This window comes from Chelonia mydas, chromosome 2, assembly GCF_015237465.2.
Source record: "Chelonia mydas isolate rCheMyd1 chromosome 2, rCheMyd1.pri.v2, whole genome shotgun sequence".
Taxonomy (NCBI): Eukaryota; Metazoa; Chordata; order Testudines; family Cheloniidae; genus Chelonia; species Chelonia mydas.
The window spans coordinates 151,308,778-151,322,259 of record NC_057850.1 but is presented as its reverse complement, the minus strand read 5'-3'; the positions used below and the strand labels follow the sequence as shown (position 1 = coordinate 151,322,259).

The 13,482-nt window shown below is 43.3% G+C and overlaps 1 protein-coding gene across 9 annotated transcripts in view; it reads left to right on the top strand.

The window, feature by feature from the left end:
• The window catches only part of COL15A1 (collagen type XV alpha 1 chain), a 275,000-nt gene that overhangs the window by 231,669 nt on the left and 29,849 nt on the right, over positions 1 to 13,482 (top strand). For 7 of the 9 annotated variants that reach the window (XM_043540351.1, XM_037889859.2, XM_043540354.1 and 4 more), the window contains 5 exons: positions 922 to 975; positions 1,057 to 1,116; positions 4,947 to 5,015; positions 5,428 to 5,469; positions 10,025 to 10,067. In XM_043540351.1, the coding sequence (XP_043396286.1) occupies positions 922 to 975; positions 1,057 to 1,116; positions 4,947 to 5,015; positions 5,428 to 5,469; positions 10,025 to 10,067 (268 nt within the window). The remainder of the gene's footprint in view (positions 1 to 921; positions 976 to 1,056; positions 1,117 to 4,946; positions 5,016 to 5,427; positions 5,470 to 10,024; positions 10,068 to 13,482) is intronic. The other 2 variants (XM_043540353.1, XM_037889858.2) reach the window with 1 other exon arrangement.

Genomic DNA, 13,482 nt, shown 5'->3' with positions numbered 1-13,482 from the left:
CTAATACAAATTGGAAAAGAAAAGAAAATCCAAAAGTTACTACATATATAGAACGGTGGTGGTTACTCTTGCGGTTTCATTCAGCCTGGTTGAAAAAGGTTAGCCTGTGGTCTTCTCAGTTCTGCTGTTTTATGTGGATGGACTTGTTGCTGGCTAGAGGTTTTTACTTGTGGAAGTTGACACTTAAGAGTCCAGCAATATGCAACTTCTACAGCTGGGAGTGTGGAGGAAGCATGGGTTTCTTTGTCAGGCATTATGACATCACCTGGCCAGTGTTCAGCAATCATCAGCAGCCATGGTCACCGGGGTCCAATTAGGTCACCTTTATGTAAATAAAGATTCTCCTCATTCCAGGAGTTTTGCACTTGGAAAGTCCACAGATTGAAAAATATATCCAGTCAAGAGGTCTATGGGTTTTTTGGACACATTTGAGGTCAGTCTAGACATTTTCTCAATCATCCTAAAAAGTCCCCACTCAAAAATAATTTAAAAAATGCAAAACTAGCAGAAAGTTGGCATAGAAATCACACCAATCACACATTCATTCAGGCATGCAGAGAGAGACAGTTCCTGTTCTATAGACAGATGCTTATAAGTTCCCCTTTATACTTGGCAGCTCAGCTTTGGACACTTTGGACACACAAAATCTGGGTGAAATTTAGACTTTGACAGTAAGAGCAAAGAATCTTTTCCTCCAAAGATCACAATCTTGGGGTTCCGTTTTTATATGCAGGACTGTCTATCTGTACTCTCAGAATAGTTGTTGAAGGGAATTAGTCTGCAGACAGGGAACCTTTTTTAAAAACACATTGATGTGCGTTCAAAATAACCAAAACATGAGTCACTATCATGTTCCATATAGAAAGTTTTAAATTTTGCTCCTTTTCTCAGCTAATCACGCTCTTTCTATTTTCTCTCCAGGGACCAGTAGGACCTTCTGGACCTAAGGGAGAACTTGGTATTCCTGGACGACCTGTACGTGTTAGGGTCTTTCAGATGTAATAAAAATAGCAGTTTACTTCTGTACAGACACTAAAACATTTCTCTTCATTTCAGGGCCGCCCAGGATTGAATGGACTGAAAGGTGTAAAAGGTGAACGGGGTGTAACATTATATGTAAGTTCTGCAGTGGTACTGAAATTTCTTGTAAACAAGAATATAATCCCGTGTTGAGGCTAATATATATGAATCTATTCTAGGAATAAAACCAGCTTGCAATACCTAGAAATGCTAACATGATCATTCTGTTTCTCCTGATAAACAATAATTCAGCCCTAATTTCTGTAATCCTAACTCCAGTTGAGTAGTACGTACTTGTGTGAATAGTTCTATTGACTTCAGTGAGATACTCACGTAAGTGCTACTCATAGTAAGTAAGTGTGGCTCAGTTAGGCCCATCTTGGGCTTCATCTTTCAAACACTTCCTACCTGGTAGTGCTTGCTGCCACAAGTTGTCGGGGGGACACTACACAGATAAATGTGTGCAGGATTGGGCCCTATAGGACTTGCATGCTAAATATTCTATGGTTTGTGACGGGGCAAGGCCAGATAGATATATTAGCTCCAGGCTAAACAAATCCCCGGTACCAGGATAAGTGAAATGGCAGCTGCTCCAGGTCGATTAAGACACCTGGGGCCAATTAAGAACTTTCCAGAAGGCAGGGAGAATGCTAGGTTGATTGGGACACCTGAAGCCAATCAGGGGCTGGCTGAAACTAGTTAAAAGCCTCCCAGTCAGTCAGGTGGGGGTGCATGTCAGGAGCTGTGGGAGGAAGTTACGCTGTTGGAGAGGCTGAGTAGTACACACCATATCAGGCACAAGGAAGGAGGCCCTGAGGTAAGGGTGAAGTGGAGCTTGAGGAAGTGAGGGCTGCTGTGGGGGAAGTAGCCCAGGGAATTGTACATGTCATGTTTCTAAAAAGTCAGCTACCATAGCTGATACTATTAGGGTCCCTGGGCTGGAGCCCGGAGTAGAGGGTGGGCCCGGGCTCCCCCCCGCCCCCTTTGCCCCCTGATTAATCACTGAGACTGGGAGACAACACAGACTGTGCAAGGAAGGATAACTTCTCCTCACCTCCCTCGCTGGCTTATGATGAAAATGGCTCAGTAGACTGTGACCCTTGTCTCTAGAGAGAGAAGGGTTACGTGGAGGGTCACAGTGAGCCTTTGAGGCTAGCAAAATCCGCCAGGAAACGCGGGACCCACTGAGGCAAGGACAGAGCTTTGTCACAGGTTGTTGAATTCAAAAATGCTTTTGAGCTTGGTAAACAAAAGTCCTGATTCTGCAACCCTGATTGACACTGGGTAGCACTCTTGCAAGTAGTCCATCAGCAAGTGCTACTCAGCTTAAGTAAAAGTTCCAGAATAGCATTTTCCATTTCCATAGAACATCTGGCATAGTAATTCATATCAGAGTTCTTGTACCATCTTAGGATGTGTCTTTGCTAGAAAAATTGATATTGGTACATGTATTACTTTAGGACCAACAACAGTGCAGCTGCTTCAGTACTATGCTATTAGGGAAGACAAGGTGCAGGTATTCCACCCTGCCCACTCTGAGCTTTGTGTACACCACCAGCTACACTGTTGCTTTACTAGAGAAATCAGTACCAATATTGTATAAAAAACCTTATATGATTACGTTCACATCAGAAATAGTATCCTGGTTCATACACTGCTGGTGGAATCTTTTATATTTCAATTGACTGTACTGTAAATGAGTTGTATTGAATTTATGAAGTGCCCTTTTGGAGTGGCTTGTTTAAAAAATATTCCACACCAAGTTGAAAGCACAAATGTGAATCCTTCACAGTAGATATGAGTATAGATGATGTTAATGTCTTAGCTTGTCAAAAAGAAGACAAAGAAGTGACTTGATTAGTGTACCGTCCTGGGAAGAAAATACCAGATACCAAAGAGCTTTTTCATCAAGCAAAGAAAGGCAAAAAAGAACCAGTTGCTGGAAGCTGAAGCCAGACAAATTCAAATTAGAAATTAGGCACAAATCTCTTACAGTGAGAGTGATTGATTAACTACCAAAGGGAAGTGGTGGATTCTCCATCTCTTGAAATCTTTGTCGAGACTGGATGCCTTTCTGGAAAACATCCTTTAGCTAAACATAAGTTAATGGGCTCAATACAGGGGTTACTGGGTGAAATTCTATAGCCAGTGATATATAGGACATCAGACTACATGACCTAATAGTCCCTTCTGGCTTTAAATTCTATGAATTTGTTCCATTTCTGTCAGATGAGAGGATGTCATTACCAGGTGCAACTGTTCTAAATAATTTGATTTCTCATGTGTTAGCCAACATAATCAAAGTGTTGTTCATTTGAATGGAAAGAGAAGTCAGCTATAGCAGCAGACAGCTATCCGTAAGGGACCAGACCCAGTGTGTGGACACAGGGCCTCCACATGGATATAGCATTCAATGTTATAGGTTGGGCTAGATTCCACATTCAGTTATGGTGGTGTAAGTCCAGAATAAATCCATTGATGTCAGTGCAGTAACCCATTGTTCCCACTGTGCAGTTCCTGAGTGTGTAGTGTGCTGATTGTAGTCAATGATTTTAGTTTATTATTCATTTACTGTGTAATGTTATGATTGATTAATATATGATATTACATATATTCATTTTATGTTAATTAGAATGAATTTGTAGGATTATAAAAGTCTAAAATAGATCAGTATTTAAAGGAACCAAGTATTAGACATAAGTAAGACAAACTAAAACCTGTAGGTTGAGGCCTGCAAGACTTTAGCTTATCTATTTTAGACCTTGGAAACAAGTAATAACTCAAGCCAATGACCAAAAAATAACCCAATGCCCTAAAATTATGGAAAAAGTGGTACCAAGTGGTAATGTTGTGCAAAATTACCCAAAAGATTAATATTAGATCATAAAAATACTGTAAAGGCGCATCTGTCTCTGACACGTGTCTTAAACCATTAGACCCAGATTGTGCGTCAATGCTAATAAAAACAAAGGGAACTTACACAGCCTATAGAAAATTGGGGTCTCTTAAGTTTCCAGGGAACACAGACCAATAAAAGAAAAGAGGGTTGACACTTTTATGAACACACACAGAATGTAGGTATAAACAGAATCGCATTATAAAAAGGGGATGCCCAAAATGGGAAAATTGACTCCCTATGGGAGACTCCCGCAGGAACTATCCCTCTACTAATGATCAAGCATGAGAGACCCATCAAACCCTAACATTATTGTTAAAAATGTAAGTATAACTATATTTGTAACTTGTGCATAGGTCTGTATAGAATTTCTATATTCTTGGGTAATCATAACTTACTTATAAACTAAACTTTGTACTGATAAATGTCTGTGTGGTCACTACCCTTGGTCTTTGTGTTCCTAAAAACTCTAACTCTAAAGCAAGTAGCAAAGGTAACTTTCACTCTAAGTGTAAAACTGTAGCTGCCAGAGCCAAACCCATGGTAGCGTAATACCACATTACAAAATTCACTTTAAATAACATAAAAGGCTACATGACTGAATGGTTCAGAATCTCTCTCCTTAGGGCTAGGATTTATGTTACAGATGTTCTGCATTTAAATGTCCAATTGTCTGAATGGCATTTGAACAGTGTAATTGTATATGTCTCAGCAGTTTGGATAATCCAAAAAGAGAGTTTTCTGGAGAACAAATAGAGCTCTTTTTATATAATTCTGTGTTTTGTTTGTTCTGAAAGCAAAAGCCTCGGGCAATTCTCCTGTCTATGAAATATTGTGGGTCAAATCTTAGAATCCACATTTTCTTTTTACACATAAAAATTTGTACATGCAAGAAAATGCTCAACCTCCCTTCCGGCCAGTTAGCACAAGGCTCCATGTTCAAATTAGCTCATGCCCTTTTTCTGTCAGCTGGCACTGCAGTCTGAAAGGTTCTAACTAATGTCTTTTCCCCCTTGTTTTGCCTTCCCAGGGTCCCCCTGGCTTGCCCGGGCCCCCGGGGCCTCCTGGACCTCCAGGGGCTATAATTCACATCAAAGGAGTAAGTACCTAGAGGGATTATTTGTTGGTCTGTGGGACCCTGCTGCCATTGCAGTAATGCACAGCTCTTGAAATCAGATGTAAGGTGAAACCTTTAAATTGTTTCAGATCACACAGGTTTGCAGGCAGATTTCCAGCTTGTGTATATAGGGCAGAATCTCCTAAATACAGATGTTGAAAGCACTCTATTTAAGGGGTTTGCCCCATCCACATGGGCCAGCACCTGCTGGCAGAACTACACCACCCAAGAGTGTTCTTAACATATGACCCAGGAAATCCATTCAGATGAGTAGATTTTTGTGTTGAGGACAGGTCCTTTGCCTGTCATCTTCTATTAAATCTGAATATTTAGTTGCTGTATTATCATCATCATCATCATTTACTGAATTCATTTTCCTCCACATTTTGAATAGACAGTTTTCCCAATTTCTCCCAGACCTCACTGCAAAATGCCAGTAAGTTATATACAGACCCTGCTTTTACCAAATTACATTGATATATGTAAGTGCATGGCCATGAGAACAAGTGACACAAACATAACTCTGTGCACGTTTTAGCTCTCTTCAGTCTATACTTCTGCTTTGCCATCTGCCTTGGTAATGTCATATGTCCAATGTACACCATGAAGTAGGACCAAGCTTTTAAGATAACAGAGTATTTTATATGCTTAACAATGAATGCCTTGTAGAATGTGTGAGAGGTATAAACAACATTCTAAACTTTTGGCTTAAAGCTTTGTAACATTGTTCTTTTGTTTTTTGAACAAAGATTAGAGCCAAAGGGAACTAAAAAAAAAAAAAAAAAGAATTGTCCTTGGAAAGATGTGTTGTTTTTTTAAAGGGGGCGGGGGGTACTTTTATTTCTTGTACAATACCTCTCAGTCCCCAATCAGAATAAAATTGTCTAGTCCCTTTGAATGCCAGGACATGCAGAGCATACATCAAACAAACAAAATCTTCTTTTGCCCTACTTAGGCTTACATTCCAATTGTTCCATTCACATGCTGTGACTTCTTGCTCAAGTCACCCAGAACTGTGAGCCAGAGTGTTACTTGTTCTGTCTCAGCAAGAGTGAGCTTTGCTGTTGCCGAGCTGTGTGCCAGCTCCTGGACACGCCAGCTTGTCTGCTTTGCCAGCAAAATTTTCAGGACTCTGCCAGTCTAAGCCTTGCCTTGCAGGTAATAGTGAAGACCAGTTCCCAAGAGACGTCTCCTTGCAGTGTCCAGTCCCTCTCACTGGACAGTCCCAGAAGTTAAGTTTGCTGTATGCAAAGCGACAGAGACCCATCTGCTGGTTAGGTTAGCTGAAGACTCACACTTCACTTTCATACACAGCACTGAGATAGTTTTGTAATAAAACAAGAGTAAGTTTATTAACAAAGAACACAGGTTTGAGTGATTTCAGGTAAGAGAGAGAGAGACATGAAAGATTACGTACAAAACAAACCACACTTCCTAGTGACTAAAACTAACTTCAGGTTACACTCTTTGTCTAAGCAGGTTTCTCGCGTATAATCTGTTCCCAGAGACTTCAGTCCACTTGGTTGTAGGATCCATCTTTCTCGATTTTCAAGAGCTCTGCCCTCAGATGATGGATGCCAAAATGACTTTCTATTTCTGCTTTTATTTCCCAAAGTCCATTGCCTCTCTTTCAAGGGCCAGGAAGTCGTCTTTGGGGTACAGCCTCCATCCCCCATTGTGATTTTTTCCATTGTGTGGTCATCTCCCCGTCTTGCTAGTTTGGTGGCTCTATTTACCTTATATGTAAATACAGTACCATTGTTTCTGTCCTCACCTTGCTCAGTTTACATTGGAGAAACAGTCAAGTAGGTGAAACAACATTCCTTTGTCTAGAACAGGCTAGGCTTATTCACTGCTTGCCAAACACATTTGAAGACGATATTTCTATCACACATCTATAATTCTTTACACTCCGCCCGTACTTACACCATGAAGTAATATTAATGACCAGCGTGTTACCAGTTTGCATATGATACCTTTAGGTGACATAGTAGCAGGTCGAGCACTCACCGCCGCAGCGCCTTCTGCTGATCGTCCAGGAATTAGCTCAGTTCCAGCCTCGGAGCGCCCCCTTCTGGCCGGTGTCTCTCCTGCCTCAGGCCCCGTGTCCCTCCCGGACCCCAGTGTCCTCTTATCTTGGAGTTCTGCCCCACAGCAGTCCCACGCTCTGGGTCTCCCCTCCCGGGGGACCCCCCCCCAACCCTCTATGCCCACCTTGCCTCAGTGGCTATTGCCAGTTGTCATCTAGCCCCCTTTCTCTGAGGCAGACTTCAGTCTGTCATCGCCACTCATCACTGGCACGGGGGTTGGACCAGCTGCCTCTGCCTATCCCCGGGCTTCCCCTCTGCAGCCCCAGTACCTACTTAAGCCTTTAACAAGGCTTCAGCCTGGTGAGTTGCCAGGCTGAAGCTCCCCAGCTCCTCTTGCCCTTTCCCAGCACTGTTCTGCCCCAGGTACCCTTTGCTCCGAGGCAGGTAGGTCCTTCCCATTCCAAGGCTGGAGTGAGACTGACCCAGCTCCTCCCTTAGTCTTTCTTATACCAGCCCAGCCGGGCCCTGATTGGCTGCCTCAAGTCTGCTCATGGTTTGCTCCCCAGGGCAGCCCTTTCCTAGGGCTGTTTTTAAGCCCTTCCAATCGGGAGCGGGGTGACCACTCCGCTACAGACACCTTTCAGAATCAGATTGACAACAGTGAGTTGGGGCTATTAGTGTATCAGGCCTTATGTGAGTTACACTATGGTGTGCCCTCTGCCAGCCGGCACTGAGGGGTTCCCTGGGTCACACATACCGACTGTTTATTGCCTCATAAAACTCAAGGAGTGACATCCTGGACCCACTGAAGTCAATTGCAAAACTTCCATCGACTTCAATGAGGCTGGGATTTCACGCAGGATGTCTGGGGAGCTGATGTGGCACTAAGGTTTAGAGGACCTCAGAGGGCTTTTAATTTAGTAAATCACAGAAATTACTTCTCGCAATAAACTGTGAACAGGCCTGAGTCACACTAGAGTTTTCCTAAGGGCCATATTGTGGCATATAGTCACTGGGCAGAGTAGGTGAGCAATGTGGGACTTGGGAAAGGATTGTGCCTCAAGGTATTTCTACACTGCAGTTAAACACAAGTGGCTGACTTGTATCAGCTGACTCTGCTCACAGGGCTTGGGCTATTTAATTGAGGTGTAGACATTCACACTGGGGCTCTGGGACCCTCCCCCATCCTGGAGTTCCAGAGCCTGGGCTCCAGCCTGAGCCCAAACATCTACACTGCAATTAAACAGACCCATAGTCCAAGCCCTACAAGCCCGAGTCAGCTGACATAGGCCCGAGTCCGTTGATACAGGTGTTTAACTGCAGAATAGACATATTGTTAGAGAGCCATTATGCTTCCCCCATCAGCCTGATGTGCAGGAGAGCTGCATCATTCATCTGCTACTGTACATCATATTATAACTCAACACTATACAGTGGGTCCAGTTCTCATTTCACTTACCCCAGTTTACTTATGTTGATTTTGGAGGAGAGACTGCGGATCTATACTGGTATAAATACAATGAGAATCAGTATCAATAAGAATAAAATAAGAAAATAATCTCTCTCCCGCCTTTAAAGAAAAATATATTTACTGGTTTTATAAATCTTTCCATATTAACTTTACTTATGAACTCAGACACAGAATAATGACCACAAGATGTTTTTATGTTTCTATGAGGCTTTAACTACTTGTTTTAGGAATTTTATTCTTATCTCCTTTCAATCCATCTATAAATTCTCCATTTTATGAATAACTTTATTATAAGAAATTATTGTCACTAGATCTGCTAGGAATTGCTCTATGGATTTGCCAACTTTCTCACCAATGCCTTGCAATTATTTTCTGTGCAACCATTAAAATGACATAAACCCACTTAGAGAGCAAGAATAGTTCATTCACACAGAGGTTAAAAATCAGTGAACGGTAACAAGAGCTCTGAAAATATTTTAATTGCACTAATGACTGCCCAGATAAAAGAAATGTGTGGTTCTAAGTGCCTCTCCGTGCATCTTAATATTCAGGATAGCTTTGCCCTGCATTTGTGAATGACATAAAACTGTCCCAGTTTGTACATACAAATACTCCGCTCTACACATCTGTATAAGTGAGTATTCATAAGGATCTATGGACTGAATCCTGCAAGCATTCCTCATGCAAACAGACCCACTGAAGTTCACTCCTAACAGTGAGTGTTGCAGGACTGGATCTTTTCATGCAGCAGCTGCACGGTGGAATGTTTAATATGTGAATAGGGTGCAATTCATATTAATAGTTATAATTAGCATTATGTAATGTTTTATCCATTGACAGCATTGTACCAACATTAATTAATCCTCTCAATATCTTTAGGAGGTAGGTTATTTTGTCCCTGTTTTACAGTCAGGCAATAAGTTTGTGACACACTCAAGACCACAGCAGGAATTAGGGTCAGAGCCAGGAATAAAATTAGGGAATTCCTGGCTCCCCGTCTCATGCTTGGATCACACTTTCCTTTCTCTTGAGTGCTTGTTATGCACGTGGAAGCTGCAGATAAACATCCATTGATTTGTGTTAATAGTTGATGAAAAGCACTGCAGCCACAATCTGTTATCTTAAAAATCAAATTCTGCTCTCAATTGCACTGATGTAAATCCAGAGTAATTCTAGGGACTTGAATTGAGTTACCCTGGATTTATACTAGCATAATTGAAAGCAGAATTTGGTTGATGTTGCAAAAATGCATGTTTTACATCCCTGTGAAAGCATGCTGCATGCTGAAGAACGCACAATACTGAGTAAGTCTTAACTGGCTAATATTTGGACATTGGCAAGTTGACTAATACAGCTTAAGCTATTAATTATATGTACTGTGGTAACACACAAAAGCTCTAGCCAAAATCAGGGCCCTTTTATGCTAAGTGCTGTATAAATATAAGTTAATTTGTATAGATAATAATCTGAATATATTTCTTTATGTGTAGGTTGGCACTGCTCTTCCTGGAAACCAAGATGCTAACATTCATGGTAAACTATTGGGTTTTTTTACTTCTTGTAGACTTGTATTGGATCAAATATGACCCTAGTTGGCTGAGACTTTTGGTCACTACATCTCTTGGCTATTAGGCGACCTACACTATAAGAAATGATTTGGTGGTTTCAATCATGTTCTTATTAAACTACTGTCCACATCCCAAAACCCACCAAAACTGTTGGTACAAATTAGCACTGTGTTGGCAGTGTTCAGCATAGAGGCCAAGGAGTGAATGAGCCGTGGGACTGAACTATCCTTTCTCTCAGAGCTGGTATCTCTTGGCCAGGTATAAGACACACAGATGTGGCAATGTGGGGTGAGGCTGCGGTCCCATTGTTATGTGTTCTCTGTCATAGTCGGCTATAGAACTGTATGGAATATGCAGTCACACAATCAGTGCTCCTGTGCTCTGGGAACACATCTCAACAGCAAACTCGAAGGGTAGCCTGAAATTACTCCTATGGGAAGAAAACTGGATCGGTTGATTCCCAATTCAGCCAGTCCAGAAGAGCCCCAACTCCTGCGTGATGAATGCTGGTCCCACTGCTCTCACAGGTGACTGTGTGTGTATTCTGAACGGCACAGAACATTCCCTTGGGTCAGCCAGTCAGAGTGGGAAGCTCCTACCTATGATCAGAGCTCCAGTCCCATTGCTTGGTCGTCAACGGTGCAATCCATGAAGGTACTTAGGTACCTAAGTCCGGATTTTAGGCACCACTCTGAGCCATAGAACTCCCACTCAGCTGCCACCAGATCCCGAAGGTGCCTGAACTCACTCGACATCTAAGTTTTTTGCCTCTGGGCATACCCACTGCTGTCTCACTCTAGGCACCTATCTCCCACCTAAGCCTGGGAGCGATCCACATACTGGACGAAGAGAGGTGTTGGGTCTCCTAAGTCACATGTGGGCAACCTCTGATCATGTCTGCCGGATCAGGCCCCTCAAGTGAGTTCCTCCTTCTCCTCCCCCACAGCTGGGTGTGGGAGGAGAGGGGGAAAGGACCTTTCTTATAACCCTTGGCCCAGGGGTCAGAGTACTTATCCAGGATGTGGGAGACCCCCAGTTCAAGTCCCACCCTCTTCCTGAGGGTGAGAAGGGATTTGAACAGAGACCTGCCACCTCTCAGGTATGTGCCCTCACCACTGGGCTCTAGTTATTCTAATGCTATCTCTGGGCCAATTAATATTTAATTATTTAATTAAAGTGGAACAACTTCAATAGGAGAGATTGAAGGAACCCCATATCAGAATAGTTCATAGCCTTGTGGTTAGAGAACTCACAGGCAGAGGGGGCATTTGAACCAAGGTGTATCTATCTCCATGAGAGGGAGGGACTCAGCACATATCCCTCTGGTCAGCATCTCCCACTGGCTAGCTGAAGCAGCTCCCCACCTAGCCTGCTGGATTTGTGGATCGCTGTTTGAAGTGTCTGTCTCTCCCCATTCAGTATATTGGGAACACAGACACCTAGCTCGGGCTATTTCTACACTACTGCCTATGTCGGCAAAACTTATGTCGCTCAGGGGTGTGAATATTCCACCTCCCTAAACGCCATAAGTTACACCGCCATAAGTGGTAGTGTGCCCAGCACTGTGTCCGTGGGAGAACTTCTCCAGCTGACATAGCTTATGCTGCTCTCTCTCCTGTCGGCATAGACAGTCTTCACCAGATGCGCTGCAGCAGCACAGCTGTATCGGAGCAGCTGCAGCAATGTATGTGTAGACATGGCCTCAAGCTTTGTGGATTGCAGTGTTTTTCCTGTGACTTTTCTAAGCACCTAAAAGTTAGGTGTGGCAACACCTAAGTCCCTTTGTGGATCTGGGCCAAAGTAAATATCATAGACAGGATCAACCCCTCCTTAGAGCAGGAATCATTGCAAATTACTCCTGAAGAGATTTTTGAAAAGGAGAGATCAAACCACCAAAACCTCTTTCACTTGCAAGGGAAAGAGTGTTTGAACCTTTCTGAGGAGACAGAAGAAATTATCCCCTTCCCTTCACTCTGTAGGAGGATGAGGTGAGAGCTATTGAAGAGAAGATAATTTTCCAAGGCGCAGAGAGAGAGAAAAGTGACAGAGGGTACGTCTACACTGCAAACAGAAGTGTGACTGCAGCAGGTGTAGCCATACCTTAGCTAACTTTGATCTAGCTAGCTTGAATAACAATAGCCGTGAATCCACAGCAGCATGGGCCAGGTCATACAATCTCATGTGGGACCCTAGGTATGTACTTGAGCAGCTAACATGTTGCTGCCACAGCTTCACGGCTATTATTATTTGAGCTAACTAAATCAAAGCTAGCTTGGCTGTGTCTATACAATGTAGACATCCTCAGGGAGAGAAACAATGGTGAAGGGAGACAAATTGACAGGGAGGGAATGGGACATATCTCACCCTCCGGCAGAAATGCCCTTGGGAGGGCGACATTAGGCCAGGAAGCTCTGCAAGCATCACAGGTAGTGGATTCCTTTAATTGCTCCCCCTTAGTGGAGAGGGATTTCAGGGATAATGGAGGAGGAAGGAATGCCAAACCTGTAGAGTCCAGCAATGAACAGGAAACCATGCAACAGTCTTTAGTCTCTGGGCCTACGCCCCTTCCAGCCACATTGCTGGCCCTACTCCCTCTTGGCAGCAGAGCAGGGCCTTGTACTTGGAGAACTGTTAAACATTCCACTGAGTCAGTTCCCATCCCTTCCATCTCGGCTCCCAAAAAGAGCCTCAACTCTTGTCCCCCATGGCATTTTGTATTGCTAATCTGATCTTTAAATCTTGCACACCATATGTGTAACTAAAAATAGCCATTAATTGTGCCCAATTGTGGCCAATAGTCCATTAATTGTGTCCAATAGACATTAAAATTGGTCCAAATCATAATATAAACCCCCAAAGGCTGAGAGCCACTCTCCCCGCAGACCGTCTCAAGGGGATGAATATTCCCATAAAGGGAAGGCATTGGGATACATTTTCCTCACCAGCCCCTGCAACGATTCCTCAATCCCCATTAAACACTACTCTGGGTGTGCATGGGAAGAGGGCATTGGTGCAGCCATGCAGGCAGGGCCCAAGCAACACAGAGGTGGTTTCTGCACCAGCCTTAGATACAGATGCAATGTGTGTAAATTATAAAAGAGGCCATGGGATCTGTGTTAATATGAATCCAGTGGCACTGATACACTACACAACTGGAGTGTAGGGTTTCAACGGCCACTCCAGCTCATAAACTGGAACTGTGAAGAGTGGCCATAGAGAGGACTGCCGTGTATCCCCATGCCTTATCCCTGGATTTCACGAGTGAACTTCACTGCCATACCTCCTGCCTGTCACTCAGCATAGGAACTCTGCACTTTGCACCTGTTTAGCCATTTACACCTGGCAAAGTAGCTGTAAAATGCAACCACATGAAAATGGAG